This window comes from Colossoma macropomum, unplaced genomic scaffold, assembly GCF_904425465.1.
Source record: "Colossoma macropomum unplaced genomic scaffold, Colossoma_macropomum, whole genome shotgun sequence".
Lineage (NCBI taxonomy): Eukaryota > Metazoa > Chordata > Actinopteri > Characiformes > Serrasalmidae > Colossoma > Colossoma macropomum.
This window is the reverse complement of record NW_023494799.1, coordinates 485,758-505,345: the sequence shown is the minus strand read 5'-3', so window position 1 is coordinate 505,345 and position 19,588 is coordinate 485,758. Positions and strand designations below refer to the sequence as shown.

At 41.3% G+C, this 19,588-nt stretch overlaps 2 protein-coding genes across 2 annotated transcripts; both read left to right on the top strand.

Annotated features, from left to right (window-relative positions):
- The first annotated feature begins 797 nt into the window (after nucleotides 1-797).
- LOC118819244 (5-hydroxytryptamine receptor 3A-like) lies at nucleotides 798-7,936 on the top strand. The gene is made up of 9 exons (XM_036586955.1): nucleotides 798-806; nucleotides 1,030-1,087; nucleotides 1,622-1,798; nucleotides 2,897-3,059; nucleotides 4,466-4,635; nucleotides 5,503-5,672; nucleotides 5,822-6,032; nucleotides 6,914-7,104; nucleotides 7,700-7,936. Exons 1-9 carry the CDS (start codon nucleotides 798-800, stop codon nucleotides 7,934-7,936), a joined length of 1,386 nt encoding a protein of 461 aa, XP_036442848.1.
- Nucleotides 7,937-10,346: 2,410 nt separating this feature from the next.
- LOC118819540 (5-hydroxytryptamine receptor 3A) lies at nucleotides 10,347-19,159 on the top strand. Its single transcript, XM_036587385.1, has 9 exons — nucleotides 10,347-10,398; nucleotides 12,638-12,801; nucleotides 13,695-13,739; nucleotides 15,526-15,680; nucleotides 15,865-16,034; nucleotides 16,624-16,784; nucleotides 16,914-17,124; nucleotides 18,269-18,532; nucleotides 18,933-19,159. Exons 1-9 carry the CDS (start codon nucleotides 10,347-10,349, stop codon nucleotides 19,157-19,159), a joined length of 1,449 nt encoding a protein of 482 aa, XP_036443278.1.
- Nucleotides 19,160-19,588: the final 429 nt, after the last annotated feature.

Sequence of the window (19,588 nt, the reverse complement as noted above, 5' to 3'; positions counted from 1 at the left end):
TACAATGAAGCATGGTGGTGGCAGCATCATGCTGCTCTGTAAAAGTGGCTAACCCTAACCCTAACTCTACTTCAAAAAATACTTCATATGGTAAGGGTCTGAATACTTGTGACAGTGCAATATTTTAGTGTTTCCTTTTCAATGAAGTTGCAAATATTTCCAAAATTCTGTGAGTGCGGAATGATGGGAAAAACACGAGGCTGCAACAAAACAACATGTAAACAGTGAAAGGTTCTGAAGACTCTCAGAACGCAATGTATAGCTCAATTATACAGTAATCTAATTATTTATAGTTCAATTATACAGTTAATCTGATCAGATAACCACCCACTGAAGGGTTCTTTTAGGGAACCAGGAATGGTTCTTCTATGATGTCACTCCAACAACCCTTTAGTGCCTCTATTTTGTTTGCCGCAGTGCAGAGACTGATTATAACAGAGAAGAAGATCTTGTTGTTCATTCAGAGAAGATTTACTGAGTTTACTGAGTTACTGAAGATGAAAATCAGCAGCTGACCACCAGCTCACTGACCACCAGCTCAGTGACCACCAGCCTACTGACCGCAGCATCTGCTCTGAGGAGACTCCACACACTGTCACACTTTGCATGTTTGTTGCTGTTTTGCACGTCTGTATGTTGTGATTTGCTGTTTCTCTCGTTCTGCTGTGATAAACACGCTCTCTGACTTTGTTTATGCAAATCAGCTGCGAATATTTAAACTCACTGACGTCCAGAAAAAAAGCCGCTCGTTTATTTGTTTGGGTTTATTCTTCTCTGAGAGCAGCGCCACTGGGAACATGTCTCAGGTAAAAAAAATGTTTGTATTTGTTGATTGTTTGTTTGTTTGTTTGTTGCTGACTGAACTCCATGTTTGTTTTTTTCTTAATGTATTGATAAACAGCAGCTGAAAATCTGCAGGTTGTTCCTGTGATCAGACTTCAGCGTTTGATTATTACACTGAGACTCTCATTAATCAGCTTATTATTAATTATTGGCTGAATATCGTTTAATTCTAAGCGCTGTTTGCAGGTTAAACACTCGGAGCTCAGCTTCATCATCATCATCATCATCTGCTTCATCCTGAACTGTAAGAACATTAAACACTGACTATTTACAGAAGTGTATCTTTTCATTAATCATTTATTAGAGTTTGAATTATTTCTAATGGAACAGTTTCATTTTTTAAAAAAACTAAAAAAAGTGATGGAATTACAGCCTTTAAAACAGCCCATAAATAAAAATCATATAATTGCATTCAGTAATATAAAATCAATCTTGTTTCATATAAAATTCTAATTATAATCTGGTCAATAAGTGTCTTTTAAAATTAATAACTATAAATAATACAAACAAATGACAAACAAACTGCTCTTCAGATGTTGCTGTATATTAATTCATAACAGTTTTAGACATAAATCTTTTTATGTTTTTATGTTTTTTTTTATTTTTATTTCTCTATTAAAGCTAATATTAATTATAATATAGCAAAATAGAAAAACAATCTTAAAGTTCTTTAAAGTGTTCAGGACTGAAACTGTAAATTTCCGTGTTGAGGTTTATAAATAAAGTGTTTCTCAGTGAACGTTAATTAAAGACTGATTATTCCTCCCCCGTGTCTCAGTGCTGCCCCCCCACCCTGTGGAGTCTGTGAACTGCTCAGAGCCGACCGCCCAGGCCTTGCTGACCGCTCTGAAGGACACTGTGCTCTACAGAACTGAAGTTCGGCCCGTGATCAGCCTGCAGACCCCCACAGTGATCACCCTCGACTTCTATATCTATGGCATTTTAGGAGTCGTCAGTAAAAAACTCTGTTATTACTGTATTATTACCTCATTATCATTTCATAATGACATAAACTCTGTTTCTCCTTCAGCATGAAAAAGGCCAAGTTCTGGAGATGTTCATTTGGCTCTACCTGGTGAGGATCTTCACAGCAGAGAGAATCAGTTACATTTCACACAGTCATTATTTATAATATCACATAAACACAATTAGTCTCTTCAGTAAGTCCACCACCTTCTTTCTACACTCATTGTCCACCTTATGAGCTTCACTGACCATATAGTTTCACTCTGTAGTTCTACAGTTACAGACTGTAGTCCATCTGCTTCTCTGCATACTTGGCTACACTGTTCTTCAGTGGTCAGGACCCCCATGGACCCCCACAGAGCAGGTATTTGGGTGGTGGATCATTCTCAGCACTGCTGTAACACTGACGTGGTGGTGGTGTGTTAGTGTGTGTTGTGCTGGTCTGAGTGGATCAGACACAGCAGTGCTGCTGGAGTTTTTAAACACCTCAGTGTCACTGCTGGACTGAGAATAGTCCACCAACCAAAAATATCCAGCCAACAGCGTCCTGTGGGCAGCGTCCTGTGACCACTGATGAAGGACTAGAGGATGACCAACACAGACTGTGCAGCAGCAGATGAGCTATCGTCTCTGACTTTACATCTACAAGGTGGACCGACAAGGTAGGAGTGTCTAATAGAGTGGACAGTGAGTGGACACAGTGGTTAAAAACTCCAGCAGCACTGCTGTGTCTGATCCACTCAGTCCAGCACAACACACACTAACACACCACCACCACGTCAGTGTTACTGCAGTGCTGAGAATGATCCACCACCCAAATAGTACCTGCTCTGTGAGGGTCCATGGGGGTCCTGACCACTGAAGAACAGGGTAAAAGGGGGCTAACAAAGTATCAGAGAAACAGATGGACTACAGTCTGTAACTGTAGAACTACAAAGTGAAACTATATGGTCAGTGGAGCTGATAAAATGGACAATGAGTGTAGAAACAAGGAGGTGGACTTAATGAAGTGACTGGTCAGTGTATAACATTCAGATAAAAACTGTTTATATAACTGGTGTGAATATAATTGTGAGTCTCTCTGAAGGTGTGTGTGTGTGTGTGAGGGGGTTGTATGAGTGTTATAATGTGTTGTGTGTGCAGTCCTGGAATGTGGAGGGTCTGAGTTGGGACCCCTCTGAGTGCGGAACCGAGCGGATCTCACTGCCCAGAACTTCAGTGTGGATCCCTGACATCGTCATTAATGAGTTGTGAGTTAAAGCGTCTGTAACGTCACAGATTTAGGTTCTTATTTAAACCTACCGATAACTGACCACCACCAATCTGCAATTAATCGTTTACCCACAAAATATCAATAATAAAGCTGATCGCTGTGGACTGACAGGTGGAACCAGACGTCAACATGTAAATAAATAAACGCCCAAAACCAAATTAAACAAACCTCACACAAGAACCGGGTTCTCTTCAAACTGAAAAGCTCTAATATATTCATGACTACAGCCATGTGCAAAAGTTTGAGCGCCCATGTAATTATTGATGTTCTGAGTGCAAATAAGTTACACGTCCTCTACAGACTCACTACTGCGCACTAATACACATTGTTTATTTACTGAATTTAACACACTGGAAAACAAAATAATAAAAATAAAGCATAAAATGTGGCCTGTGCAAAAGTTATGGTACATTTTCTGTTTTATATTTTTTTCAGATGTGAAACTCAGCAAATAACTGTGGAGGACGTGTCAATAATCTGTGGAGGACGTGTCAATTTAATGTCAATTAGAAAATTAATAAAACATATATTTTGACTGGGACTGTTCAAACTTTTACCCATGACTGTAAACGACAAACAAAATGATACATTTTTATTTTTGGCCATGAGATTTATTGGCTTTACGGCCCGAGTGGCCGGTGCAAAATTTTATACGTTATTAAATTATGGCTCATTTTATATTTTATACTTTTTTTAGTGCTCTTTTCTAAATCAGGAAATACATAGAAATTGCATACTTAACACTTCAAGCTGCCACCAATATGAAAAGTGCTCTATAAATAAATAAATAAATAAATAAAACAAATTTGCAGAAAAGTCTGATATTGCAGTGTGTTCGTAGAGGGCGTGGTCACTTACTTACACTTATGAAATCGACAAAACATAATTTGATTGGGGCTCACGACTGTATTTGAGCTAAAACTAAAACGTTGATGAAATGACTGGAATATGAAATGGTGTTCTACCAAAGGTTCTAATTATCACTCGTTACTAAGTTAAAACATAAACACCATGAGCGGTTCTAGATTTAGCTCAGGGTCCACCACGTCCTTTTCTATAATTGTGTGATTTCCTCGCATCAAGGTTCTCCACACGTTCTCTTGGAGAACATGGACCAAACAGCCACAGAATCTCCTACAGCACCCTCATGTGTCCAGTTCAAAAACGTTCCACAACTTGAATAATAAACCATTTCAAACGATCTGTTCTTCACTGAAACTGATATCAAATTAAATTAACCCTTAAACTGATAATGTTGGTCGAATAATTACTTATTTATTGGTTAATCTGTACATTTACAAACCTAATATATGCGTATATTACAGTATGACCTGTTTATTAATCTGTAATAACTGTCTGTACCCCACTGTTCTGATTCTGCAGTATGGATGAAAACAAAGTTCCAGCGACGTTTTACGTCTACGTGAACCACACAGGCCATGTGACGGACGCTCTGCCCTTCCATGTGATCAGCTCGTGTAATCTGGACATCTACACGTTTCCCTTCGACATCCAGAACTGCTCCTACACCTTCAACTCCTACCTGCACACCAGTGAGCTCAAACACAGGGGAAAATCTCAGAACATCCAGCATCTCTCAGCACACAAACTATGTGGCTAAACTGGCTTCTCTTTAGAACTTCCCATTCCACCTTAAACAGCAGAACCAGAATGTAACAGCTGCCCTGTTTAAGGTGGAGTGGAAAATAAGAATCTGGGCATCTGTTTATTAAACTCTATATTTCTATTTTTGGTCTAAAATAAAACGCTGAAGCTCCAAAGTGAGGGGAGTGACGAGAACAGCAGCTGAACCAGCTCAGCAGAACCAAACTGAACCCAGAACAGAGAAATAGATGTTGTTACAAATGTTGTTAAATTACAGTGGTGGTGATAGGAACCAGATGTCCACCTCTAAAAGCTCCCTCACAGAAAGTTCCTACATGAAATGGTTATGAATTCACTGCCTGATGACTGAGACACTGTTTTATGAGAGTTTAGAGAACTTAAACTCCATTCATGGTGGAGGGATACATGCAGGGCGCTGTGAGGCAAAATAGTCCCCAAAGAAAACTTATTATTTCAGATTTTCCACTATTTTCCATCATCAACATTCCATATAAACTCAGAAGACTCGTGTAGGTTCACTGGTGGTTCTGGATAGTAAATAAAATGTCTATATCTGTGTTGTAGTCATGGCGACCCCTGGTTCCTATCACCACCACTGTAAAGACATCTGAGCCATTTCACACCAAACCACTCTGAATCCTTCTGTTTACATCTCACACACTGAATTATGGAGAAATTCCCCTTTAAGGATTGAGGTGAAACGAGGAAACAGTAGATCACTAATCCATCAGCACTGTACTGAAGTAAAGGAAGTGAGGAAGAGTAACTGCTCCTCTGATGTTTTGTTTGAACAGTGTCTGATGTCCAGTTATCTTTCGCTGATGCTGCGCTGAACGTATTTGAGAATTCTCTGGAAACCCTAGGAACGAACGGAGAGTGGGAGCTGATTGGAATCATTCCTGAAAAGTTGGAAGTGGATGTAAACCTCAGCCTTCAGGATCAGTGGGACGGCCTCGTCTTCCATGTTAGTGCACTTTAAAAACGGATGATATTCATAAATATTTAGAGGAGTATTAAACAATGTAGGTTGCAGAATATAGAAAAGGTTGTCGACTAACTGACCGCAGTTATTGAGTAATCAGCGTCAGTGACTGGTCCTTGTCTGTTGGTCAGATAGTTCTGAGGCGGAAGGCGGCCGTGTATGTGGTGAACCTGCTGCTGCCCAGCTGCTTCCTCGTCGCTCTGGACGTCTTCAGCTTCCTGCTGCCCCTTCAGCACGTGGACCGCTCGACCTTCAAGATGACCCTCATCCTGGGCTACACCGTCTTCCTGCTGCTGATGAACGACCTGCTGCCCGTCACAGGAAACAACATCCCGCTCATCAGTACGGCACAAATACCCATCATGCATTTCTGTAGGGGTGCAAAGATGCTGTATTTACTGATCTGATCAGGAAGTGACAGTTTAACTGCACTGATTTTGGAATGTCAGTCAGACAGTTAGCAGTTCCTGCACTTCGGTTCCGCTCATGCTGCATTTAAGGTCACTTTACAGAATTATCAACATTACTGTGTGTTTGTTTGTTTACTGTGTGTTTGTTTACTGTGTGTTTGTTTACTGTGTGTTTGTTTGTTTACTGTGTTTGTTTACTGTGTGTTTGTTCACTGTGTGTTTGTTTGTTTACTGTGTGTTTGTTTGTTTACTGTGTTTGTTTACTGTGTGTTTGTTTGTTTACTGTGTTTGTTTACTGTGTGTTTGTTTGTTCACTGTGTTTGTTTGTTTACTGTGTTTGTTCACTGTGTTTGTTCACTGTGTGTTTGTTTGTTTACTGTTTGTTCACTGTGTTTGTTTTTTTACTGTGTTTGTTTGTTCACTGTGTGTTTGTTCACTGTGTGCTTGTGTGTTTGTTTACTGTGTGTTTGTTTGTTCACTGTGTTTGTTTACTGTGTTTGTTTGTTCACTGTGTGTTTGTTTACTGTGTTCACTGTGTGTTTGTTCACTGTGTGTTTGTTTGTTTACTGTTTGTTTGTTTACTGTGTGTTTGTTTGTTCACTGTGTGTTTGTTTGTTTACTGTGTTTGTTCACTGTGTGTTTGTTCACTGTGTGCTTGTTTGTTTGTTTTCTGTGTGTTTGTTTGTTCACTGTGTTTGTTTACTGTGCGTTTGTTTGTTCACTGTTTGTTTACTGTGTTTGTTTATTTGTTTACTTTGTGTTTGTTTGTTCACTATGTGTTTGTTTGTTCACTGTGTGTTTGTTTGCGTGCAGATGTGTTTTTCTCGGTGTGTTTGGCGCTGATGGTGGGGAGTCTATTAGAGACGATATTAGTGACTAACCTGCTGTCCAGTTCTGCTGGTTACCCGCGGTTACCGCTCTGGCTCAAAGTTCTGCTGCAGTGCGGCGCTCGGCTCGTCTGCCTGAATAAAAACTCCAAACCTGACGGTAAAAACAGTGACACAGTTAACGGGTCAATACAAACTTAACTTCAGTTATAGTTTTAAATTTTCTCCCATCGAACTCTGCATCTTAAATACTCAGTAATAGTTAATAAGACAGTTTATCTGCTTACAGAATAACATCATTCTGACATTATTGATTAATCATCCAGTTACAGTGTAATATTATTATCGTTAGTGCTGTTTTTTATACTCAGTTAATGTTTCAGTTCAGTTTTTAAACAGTTAAACTCAATATTTAAAATGACGTTAAACCTGATGGGAACAACTAATAAATTCATTACTATAAAACCATTCGCAACACAGAATTATGAATTACATGTGTTGAATGATACTAGAGCATAAGCTTTTACACATTACTGCATTATCGTCAATTTTCAGAAACACAGTTATCCTCTAATGTTGTTTAAATTGCTGGAACTTGTGGGGCTTTAATAAATCATCTGATTTCACTCCAACAGAAAACAGCCGAGAACTCTCAACACAGTCTGACAGAACAGAAGACACGGGTGACACGGGAGACACGGGAGACATTGGAGACACAGGAGACACTGGAGACACGGGAGACACAGCTCTGGAGAGAGAGAGAAGAAAGAGAGAGAGGGCCGATCCAGAGCTGCTGCAGGAACTGAGGAACGTGAGCAGAGATTTGTTCTCCATCCGGCTGAAGGTGGAGGATCACCTGAAGACGGATGAGCGAACAGAGGAGTGGATTCATCTGGGCCTGGTCATCGACCGGATGCTCTTCATCCTCTACTTCATCTTCATCACCATCAGCTTCATCATCATCCTCATCCTGTGGCTGAGCTGGTACAGAAAACACAGCCAAACATAGAATTTACAGTCTTCATACTGCAGTACGAGCTGTTCCCATGGTTACACCAAACTCATTTCCATAGTTACGCTACACCCATTTACATAGTTACACTACACCCCTTTCCATACTTACACTACACCCCTTTCCATGGTTATACTACACCCCTTTCCATAGTTACACTACACCCCTTTCTATGGTTACACTACACCCCTTTCCATGGTTACACTACACCCCTTTCCATAGTTACACTACACCCCTTTCTATGGTTACACTACACCCCTTTCCATGGTTACACTACACCCCTTTCCATAGTTACACTACACCCCTTTCCATACTTACACTACACCCCTTTCTATGGTTACACTACACCCCTTTCCATAGTTACACTACACCCCTTTCTATGGTTACACTACACCCCTTTCCATAGTTACACTACACCCCTTTCCATAGTTACACTACACCCCTTTCTATAGTTACACTACACCCCTTTCCATGGTTACGCTACACCCATTTACATAGTTACACTACACCCCTTTCCATACTTACACTACACCCCTTTCTATGGTTACACTACACCCCTTTCCATAGTTACACTACACCCCTTTCCATAGTTACACTACACCCCTTTCCATGGTTACACTACACCCCTTTCCATGGTTACACTACACCCCTTTCTATGGTTACACTACACCCCTTTCCATAGTTACACTACACCCCTTTCCATGGTTACACTACACCCCTTTCCATAGTTACACTACACCCCTTTCTATGGTTACACTACACCCCTTTCCATGGTTACACTACACCCCTTTCCATAGTTACACTACACCCCTTTCCATGGTTACACTACACCCCTTTCTATGGTTACACTACACCCCTTTCTATGGTTACACTACACCCCTTTCCATGGTTACACTACACCCCTTTCTATGGTTACACTACACCCCTTTCCATGGTTACACTACACCCCTTTCCATAGTTACACTACACCCCTTTCCATGGTTACACTACACCCATTTCCATGGTTACACTACACCCCTTTCTATGGTTACACTACACCCCTTTCTATGTTTACACTACACCCCTTTCTATGGTTACACTACACTCATTTCCATTGTTACACTACACCCCTTTCCATAGTTACACTACACCCCTTTCCATAGTTACACTACACCCCTTTCCATGGTTACACTACACCCCTTTCCATGGTTACACTACACCCCTTTCCATAGTTACACTACGCCCCTTTCCATGGTTACATTACACTCATTTCCATGGTTACACTACACTCATTTCCATGGTTACACTACACTCCTTTCCATGGTTACACTACACCCCTTTCCATAGTTACACTATACCCCTTTCCATGGTTACACTACACTCATTTCCATGGTTACACTACACCCCTTTCCATGGTTACACTACACCCCTTTCCATGATTACACTACACCCCTTTCTATAGTTACACTACACTCATTTCCATGGTTTCTCTACTTTTATTTATCTGTTTATGCTGTTTGCTGTAAGGTTCTTTATTTATGCTCTACTGACTGACTAATAAAGAACAATGCTGATCATTTATGCTGAGAAACATCTGTTCTCTTGTGTTTCCTTTGTTGGGTTTCAGTTGGGGGGCTTTACTGGAAGAAACTGGGATCAAAGTAATCACTTCAACTAATTGGAACCAATCAGAATCAAACAGAACCACACAGAACCAATCAACACCAAACAGAATTAGGGTATACTTTCCGTCACTGACTCTTCACCACAGCACCCCCACCCTCCCCCCACACACAGCGAGTGTGCTAGAGTTTTAAAACCACCAATAACTATGTTAAAATCACAAACTCACAACTTTAATAATGAAACAAAAACATCAGCTTCAGTTTTACACAAATAACTCTGAGCTCTGAAAAGCGTCTCCTTTATAAAACTGTTTATAACAGTGCTGTAAAACTGATATAACAACAATAATCTGCGTTATTTACAGTTTAATCAAATATGAATGCTAAGGCAGTTTCTGAGTTTAGTGATGGATATTTGGTTGGATGTTTTAATATATTAATTTCTTTTAAATAATAAATTAAAATGACCCGAGAGTCAATTTATTGAAAAAGTGAAGTAGAGAAATGATCTTTAGGACTCGTTATGAGTTCATGCGAAACTCTAAAAATAAACATATATATTCTCTAAAGGACAGGAAGTGATGCGTGAGGATCAGCTGATCAGACTGTGGCTCGTTTCTCATTAATTAATTAAAGGTGTTAAAGTTCTCTGTTCGGGGAAAAACAGCCGAATCGACACTGAGACACAAACAGAGCGGCTGACTGATCATCACAGGTGCTAAAAAACAGCTTTAAAAGATGAAGATCCTGAGAGACGCTCACTGTGCTCCTCAGCGGCTGAGCCAGATCAACCGCAGGGCATTATGGGGCGACTCCAGGCTCTCCTTCTACCTGCAGGGTTGATTCTCCTCACAGGTAAACAGACAGTAATAAATATCTCAGTATTACAGTTACAGTTATATTCATGTTTAATCTTTTAGCTGAACAGCACAAGAATCTTATTATTCCAGGTTAATTATTTGTCTCTTTATTAACTCCTCCTGACTAAATGACCTTTAATTCATTCTAATTAAAGCTGTTCTGATTTCTTCATTTTCATCTGTTCACTTCGTTACAGAGATGTTTGTGTTCCTGTAAGAGTTTCTACAGCAGATTTAACTCACTGTCATATAAAGATGTAACTCATAACTTTATTATATAAATATGAATGTGGTAAAGTGTAGCTGCTGTTATATCACTGTTCTGTAATCAGATTTAGAATTAATTATTTGTGTATTTTAATGATGATGTTATAAAAGTATGAGATTAACACCAACAGAATGAAGAAAGTATAAACACTAATTCATCAATAACAATCAGAAAACTCATTTAGATCATCATATCATTACATATATATATATATATATATATATATATATATATATATATATATATATATATATAAACATTGTTTAGATGTATGGAAAACATTGACTTTTGCAAAGAAACAGTTGTTATTTTTTGTGATTTTACTCATGAATAACTTATATAGTACATTAAATGATACATAATATAGTACAAATAGCCTTTAACTATAAATTGTTCATGTGCAAAAACAATAATATTGTAATTATTATTCAGCACTGTTCAATCAGCCATTCTGAATCTCAGTTTTATTATAATCTCATTCTGGATGATCATTTTAATCTCACGTCATTGGTGATGCTTTACAGCTTTACTGATAATTTATCTGATATGATGAATATGATAATAATCTACAGCTCTGTTATTATTCTGGACCTAAAATTTCCTGAAGTATTTTTTAAATCCTGCTAATTATTTGTTGAGCACTAATGAATTGTACAGTATTAGCATCATATTCACATCAACTACACACCTGCAAAACATGACGAGCCCTTTCAGAAGAAGCGAGTAACGCTGATCATCTCGTAACAGCAGTGCAGCTGAAGGTCTGGAGATACTAGATGGTGAGTGAACGGTCGGTTCTCGTAGTCACCATGTTGGATGTGTTAAGACAAGCAACTCCGAAACAGCGAGGCTTTTGTGCCTCCCGGTCAGCAGTGGTGAGTACCTACTGACAGTGGACCGAGGAGGACAAACCACAAACTAGCAACAGAGTGTTGGGCGCCTGAGGCTCATTGATGCATGAGGTAAACCAAGGCAATCCCACCTGGCCAGAACCGACGGAAGAGCTACAAAGGTAAAGTAATGTTTACTGATGGTTACAGTAGGAACCGCACACAGTGCATCTCATCCTGCTGCGTATGGAGCTGCGGAGCTGCAGAACGGTCAGAGCACCCACGCTGACCCGTCCACCTTCGAAAGCACCTACAGTGGACACTTAAGCGTCAGAGCTGGACCTAGGAGCGATGGAAGAAGGTCGCCTGGTCCAGTGAGTCCCGTTTTGTTTTACATCACGTTGATGGCCAGGTATGTGTGAGCGTTCACCTGGAGAAGTGATGGACCAGAATGCACTGTGGGAAGAAGACGAGCCGGTGGAGGGAGTGTGATGCTCTGGGAGACGTTCTGCTCTGGACAGCAGTTTGACAAAAAGTTACTTAAAGGTTCCTTTAAATTTACCTGATTCAAACGTGAACATTGGCTCCATATGAATGAAATATGGTACAACAACATGGTTACTCCTTTTTTTAAATCATTTTTTTCTAAATTTTTAAATCATTTAAATTCAACAATTCTTTCTTTCTTTCTTGTAAACATGGTTGATGACCAGGTACACCTTCCATGGTGATGGTGTTGCCCCCCCTGGGGGTAGTGGCCTCTTTCAGCAGCATAATGACCTGCACACATTGTTCAGGCAGGCCTAGGACCAGAACGAAGAGCTCAAGGTGTTGCCGTGGCCTCCAAATTCCCCACATCTCAGTCCGATCGAGCATCTGTGGGATGTGCTGGAGCAACAGGTCCTGTTCACAGCAGCTTCACCTCACAACTTACAGGACTTAAAGGATCTGCTAACGTTCCGGTGCCAGACACCACAGCACACCGTCAGAGGTCCTGTAGAGTCCATGTCCAGCAGGTCGAGGACCAACAGCTTATTAGGCAGGAAGTCACAATGTTTCAGCACATACATACAATATACGTCTGTGTGTGTGTGTGTGTGTGTGTGTGTGTGTGTGTGTGTGTGTGTGTTCCTCAGCCTCTGTGAGTGTGTGTGAGCTGAGGTGTCGGCCGGGTGACAGCGGACCCTCGTTCGACTCTCTGCAGGAAGTGTTTGAAAGGAAACCGTTCAGACCAGCCGTTAACCTGAGCAACCCCACTATCACCAACATCTCCTTCACTCTCTACGCCGTGCTGGGGGTGGTGAGTTGGGGGTGGGTAATAGGGGGGCTGGGGGTGGGTGATTAGTGGTGGGTGATGAGGGTGATGGGTGGGTGGTGGTATTTCGGGGGGTCTACCTAGCTCCATTAACTCAGTTCCATGGATTTCAGTACTCGTTGATGGATTTATACTTTTCAAATGCCAATATTTTCACTTCTAGTGAAGCACATCAGCGATTCATCTGCTTTTATCTCCATTTCCCATTTTAGCCATTAACATTTAGCTTGTAATTATCTGTTTTGGGTTTAATCTCATTTTGCTGTGTTGGTTCAGCTCCTGTTCTGCTTTACTGCTGGTCACTCCTCTCACTGTGGAGCCCACTCTACATACAGTGGTTTAGCCACGCCCACTTAACCTACAGCAGTTTTGACGCGCTCACAGTTTAGCTATGCCTACACTGCGTTTTGAATACGGCACAATGCAGGACAATTAATCAGAGCTCATATGCATATATCAGTCTTAAAGGCACAGTAACAAAAACAGCCTGTTTAATTCCAAAAGATAAAGAGAGGCTGGAAAATTATAATGTAGAATTATTGGTTGGTACATAAAACTAAACAAAGAAAAATAAAATTGAAATGAAATGAAATTACAAGAAAAAATAAACAGGAAAACTGCAGCGTAGGAACTGCAGTCAGTAACTGGAATCTCATTCCAATTTTCAGTTTTATTTTAACTGTTAATCTTAGCTGTTACTTTAGGAACATTAGGAAAATGTAAATAAGCAGCCTGAATGTTCTAAGAGGTTCCACTGCAGTTCTACTAGGGAACTCAGTGGTCGCTTTTTTTCAGTGTTGTTGTTTGGTACTTCTACTGCAGCCAGTATTTCACTATCAATAAAGTACAGATTTAGCTTTTTATACTCTCTCCTGCAGAACGAGAAGACGCAGATCCTCACCACGTTCCTCTGGCTGCGGCTGGTAAGAGTCTGAGTGACGTTCAAACCCTGAATTAACAGTCAAACTGGGTACAGCGACGGTTAGCTTAGCCTAACTCCACAAACAGCGACGGTTAGCTTAGCCTTCCTTCACAAACAGAGACGGTTAGCTTAGCCTTCCTCCACAAACAGTGATGGTTAGCTTAGCCTTCCTCCACAAACAGCGACGGTTAGCTTAGCTTAACTCCACAAACAGTGACGGTTAGCTTAGCCTGACTTCACAAACAGTGACGGTTAGCTTAGCCTGACTTCACAAACAGTGACGGTTAGCTTAGCCTAACTCCACAAACAGCGACGGTTAGCTTAGCTTAACTCCACAAACAGCGACGGTTAGCTTAGCCTGACTTCACAAACAGTGACGGTTAGCTTAGCCTAACTCCACAAACAGTGATGGTTAGCTTAGCCTTCCTCCACAAACAGCGACGGTTAGCTTAGCTTAACTCCACAAACAGTGATGGTTAGCTTAGCCTGACTTCACAAACAGTGACGGTTAGCTTAGCCTTCCTCCACAAACAGCGACGGTTAGCTTAGCTTAACTCCACAAACAGTGATGGTTAGCTTAGCCTGACTTCACAAACAGTGACGGTTAGCTTAGCCTGACTTCACAAACAGTGACGGTTAGCTTAGCCTAACTCCACAAACAGCGACGGTTAGCTTAGCCTGACTTCACAAACAGTGACGGTTAGCTTAGCCTAACTCCACAAACAGTGATGGTTAGCTTAGCCTGACTTCACAAACAGTGACGGTTAGCTTAGCCTTCCTCCACAAACAGCGACGGTTAGCTTAGCCTAACTCCACAAACAGCGACGGTTAGCTTAGCCTTCCTCCACAAACAGAGACGGTTAGCTTAGCCTAACTCCACAAACAGTGATGGTTAGCTTAGCCTTCCTCCACAAACAGTGACGGTTAGCTTAGCCTTCCTCCACAAACAGCGACGGTTAGCTTAGCCTAACTCCACAAACAGTGATGGTTAGCTTAGCCTTCCTCCACAAACAGCGACGGTTAGCTTAGCCTAACTCCACAAACAGTGATGGTTAGCTTAGCCTTCCTCCACAAACAGCGACGGTTAGCTTAGCCTAACTCCACAAACAGTGACGGTTAGCTTAGCCTGACTTCACAAACAGTGACGGTTAGCTTAGCCTGACCTTACAAACAGTGACGGTTAGCTTAGCCTAACTCCACAAACAGCGACGGTTAGCTTAGCCTGACTTCACAAACAGTGACGGTTAGCTTAGCCTAACTCCACAAACAGTGACGGTTAGCTTAGCCTAACTCCACAAACAGCGACGGTTAGCTTAGCCTGACTTCACAAACAGTGACGGTTAGCTTAGCCTGACTTCACAAACAGTGACGGTTAGCTTAGCCTTCCTCCACAAACAGTGACGGTTAGCTTAGCCTAACTCCACAAACAGCGACGGTTAGCTTAGCCTTCCTTCACAAACAGTGACGGTTAGCTTAGCCTGACTTCACAAACAGTGACGGTTAGCTTAGCCTTCCTCCACAAACAGTGACGGTTAGCTTAGCCTAACACCACAAACAGCGCCAAATTCACTAGAAAACAAAGAAACTAAAAACAGTGAATGTGGTTTCGGAATAACATGAAGTGCTACACGAGGAACAGACACAAAACATGGAAAATACAGAAAAGTGAGACACAGATGCTGATAATGATGAACAAGGTTCTAGGTGTTCCTCTACAGACAGCGTCAGGGTGATTGAGCTGTAGTTGATCCCAGTGTGTTCCTGACTGTCTGTGTGTTTTTCTGCAGTACTGGTTCCACGAGTTTCTGATCTGGGATCCTGACGTCTGTGACGGAATCACTAAAATCTCCCTCCCCGTCAACAACCTGTGGATGCCGGACATTATCGTTTATGAGTTGTTAGTGTACTCTCATATGGAAGTTGGACCCCTTTGTCAGATTTAGTAATTTTCTTTTTTTGTTTTTAATATTTTATTTGAAGTTTGGACTCACAGACTTTAGACTGCAGAGATAAATACAGACATTGTTGCAAAGGAGGAATATAAATAACAGAAAAAATGAAAATACAGATTAGACAGAAATAATGATGCTGAAATATCCCTCTGTCTGTCTGCCTGTGTGTTTCAGTGTTGATGATGACGTGTCCCAAGCGTGTCCGTATGTATACGTTAATCATACGGGTCATATCCGTTATGACCGGATGCTGAGACTGGTCAGCGCATGTAACCTGGAGATCTTCAGCTTCCCGTTCGACATCCAGAACTGCACCTTCACCTTCGGCTCCTACATGCACACCAGTAAAGCACTCCGCAACAAACACTCTGCAACAAGGTTAAAGGCCCAAAACACAGAAAGCTGAATTTCTTTAGTGAAAGAGTTCGTTGTTGTGTATAAACGCTGATAAAGGTTCAGCCGACTCACACTGAAATTATAAGGAGTGTTTCAGCCTGAACTGCTTTTTGAATGAGGCGTAACACAGGACAGCCAATCAGAACAGAGCTCATTTACATATATCAGTCTTAAAGGCACAGTAACAGAAACAGCCAGTTTAACAGTAAGGGATAAAGAGAGGCTGAAAAATGATCATTATTAAAACTGTTTTGGGGAATAAAACCACACAAAGGTGATTATTTAGAGAACAAATACAACACAACAAGAAATTCTTTAAAACTGTTACAAATGGATAAACAGCACCTTGGAATCAAAATCTTCATATACATATATTTTTATGGCATTTAACAGACACACTTAATCTGAGTGATCTACAGTCTGATCACATTACAGTGGTCAGTGGATATGTATATATATATATATATATATATATATATATATGTAAATATTAGTGTTTCTAACGGCCAGAGTGTGTGTGTGTGTGTGTGTGTGCAGTAAAGCATGTGCGGGTGAAGACAGCGCTGCCCTTTGATGAGATATCCGGGAACTCTAAGCGGTACCTGGAGGCGAGCGGAGAGTGGGAGCTGGTGGAGATTTTGGGAGAAGAAGGAATTCTGAAGTTTGGAATAGACGAGTGGGACATCATCACGTTTTGGGTGAGAATGACCACGAGTGCGTTTATCAAAAGTGTTTTTTGGCATTATTGTTGACTAAAATATGAAATGAATGTGGTTTATATTGAACCTGGTTCCTGATGGAGCTGCGTTACCATGTCTGTCCACTAGGTGGTGATAAAGAGGCGTCCGATTCTGTACGTGGTGAACCTCCTCATCCCGAGCTCGTTCCTCATGATCATCGACATCCTGTCCTTCTACCTGCCGCCGCACAGCGTGGACCGCGCCTCCTTCAAAATGACCCTCATCCTGGGCTACACCGTGTTTCTGCTCATCATGAACGACCTGCTGCCCAGCACAGCCAACGGAACGCCGATCATAGGTCAGATACCTCAGAAAGGCCTACAGAAGAACCGAAAGAACGTTTAAGCACCATGAGTTGGTTCTTTCAAAGACATAAAAGTAATGTAACTGCATACCTTGTCAGTTAGCATAGTGCTCACTGTTACCGATGAGGACATTTTTATCTATAAAAATGGACAAAAGTAAATCAGCGGAGCCGCATCTTAGAACCTGAATATCCGTACTTTAGTCCACGTTTACAGAGCACAGTGAGTCATACAGTGTCAGAAACAACATGATCAAGACTATTAGAGAGTTAGGACTGTGCTAATTGGTGGGGTGTGAACTTGTTAGCTACAGTACTGTTCAAAAGTTAGAGACCCTTAATGCGTTTAATTTCCAGTCAAAACAGCCTTTAAGTACAAATCACCATTTTACCTTTATTCCAGCTTCCATTCTCTTCAGGAGCCTCACTTTCAGTTCCTCAAAGAATCTGCAGACACACCTCCAAAGTTCAGTCTTAGAAGCTGGTTGATGATTTTCTGAAGTAATCAAACACGTTCAGTGGTGTTGAGGTCTGGACTCTGGGGTGGTCAGTCCATTGTTCAGCTTCTTTGTTCAATGTGTCCGTCTCCTTTTCTCAGTGAGGTTCTTCTTGACAGCTACACATCCTTTCAGACCCACAGCGCTGAGTCGTCTTCTCACAGTGGAAGGATGGACAGAAACACCTGTGGATGTTTTCAGATCTGAAGCAGCTTGATTTTCTCCTCTCTCTCAGAGATGAAAGCTTTAAGTGCTGTTAATCTGGTGGGGGCAGTTTTGGGGTCGACCAGCTCTTCCAGGTAGTTGTTAGGAGGAAGGTTTTGTCTGTAGTTTTTAATCAGTTTTTTAAACTCCAGTTTTGGAAACTCTTATTTTTTTCCATGCATTTTCCTTCAACTTTCTCCTTATTTATGTAAGTGGAATATTTTATATCTAATCTCCTCAGAAATATTAGTAATTTGTACTAAACGGCTTCTTGCACAGCACTGTACGTTAGCCTCATAGCACCAGCGCTAAAACTAAAGGAGCAAACTTTAGACACTAAAACACGTCTGGGCTGATCCACATCTGGAGCGGTCAGGTGGATATTTTTGTGTTCTGCTTTCACTTTAATCCTGTCTGACGTGTTTGTGTTTGTTCAGGTATTTATTTCTCGGTGTGTTTGGCTCTGATGGTGATCAGTCTGCTGGAGACGGTCATCATCACCAACGTTCTCCACCACAACTCCATGAAGTACAGAGAGGTTCCACGCTGGGTGCAGGTTGTGGTTCTGCGGTACATCGCTGGCCTCATCTGCTACAGACGGCCCGAAGAACCGCCCAAAACAGAGCTGACCAAAACGGACAGCGGCGACCCCTGGACCGTCCACACTTCACACACAGCGTCCAGCCTGAGCGCAAACAGCAGTGAGACACACACACACACACACACACACACTATATACAGGGTACACATGATATACACATACACACAATAAACACACATACACACACATACATACACACAATAAACACATACACAAACAAAATATACATACCTACACACACACACACACTATATACTATACAAATTATACATACACACGTTGTACACATACAAACACACTCATACACATGAAATACACACACACAGAATATACCCACTAAACATACACACACGACACACACCGTATACACAAACACACACGTTACACACAGTCACTATACACACACACACACACACTGCTGAAAGTGAGGTTCACATGAATGAGCGTTCTCGTCGCGTGCTGAGTGTTTATTCTGGTTCTGTTGTGGTTCTGTGTCTCAGTGTGCGTGTCGGGTGGCGTGGCGGTTCCGGAGCTGGTGGAGATCTGTGCGGATCTGCGGGCGATGAGGTCACACCTTAACGTCCTGCAGCGCGAGGAGAAGCTCCAGGATCAGTGGTGTCACGTGGGCTACATCCTGGACTTCCTGCTGTTCAGAATCTACCTGATCATCATCACCTGCTACGCCCTCGTCATCATCAGCATGTGGTGCATCTGGATGTATCACTGATTTACACTCAGATTAAAGTTCCTGCAGATCCTCAACAGATTCGCGTTCTCTAAACTGTAGATATAGTTTAATATTTATATCACTGCACTGTAGCTTTTTATTATTATTAAGACATTTGGAGCACTTTTCAGAAAACTGACCATGAACATCTGTAAATTTTAAAAGAAAAAAAAATGAAAAATAACTTTCACAAGTTTTAATTTCACACTGTAAGACAAATAAACAGGCTGAACAGTCGTTAATAGTAAATTTATATTGTATAACAATGTACATTACTAGAATCATTTACTTCTTCTCAGTAGTGCATGTCAGTCTCATCAAGAGCCTCCGCAGAAAAAAGGCATTTCAGGCAAAATAAACTCATTTTAGAAATTATTAGTGAACAGAAATCAGACTGTTGAACACAGTTCAGATGCCTCGCACTTTAAC

Bases quoted from the DNA above. Each gene is read 5' to 3' on its own strand.
- LOC118819540 (XM_036587385.1), top strand. From the start codon at position 10,347: ATGGGGCGACTCCAGGCTCTCCTTCTACCTGCAGGGTTGATTCTCCTC. The intron at 17,125-18,268 runs GTCAGATACCTC...GTGTTTGTTCAG, and splicing joins CAACGGAACGCCGATCATAG to GTATTTATTTCTCGGTGTGT. The intron at 18,533-18,932 runs GTGAGACACACA...TCTGTGTCTCAG, and splicing joins CAGCCTGAGCGCAAACAGCA to TGTGCGTGTCGGGTGGCGTG.
- LOC118819244 (XM_036586955.1), top strand. The intron at 5,673-5,821 runs GTTAGTGCACTT...TCTGTTGGTCAG, and splicing joins GGGACGGCCTCGTCTTCCAT to ATAGTTCTGAGGCGGAAGGC. The intron at 7,105-7,699 runs GTTAACGGGTCA...AGAAGAAAGAGA, and splicing joins ACGGTAAAAACAGTGACACA to GAGAGGGCCGATCCAGAGCT.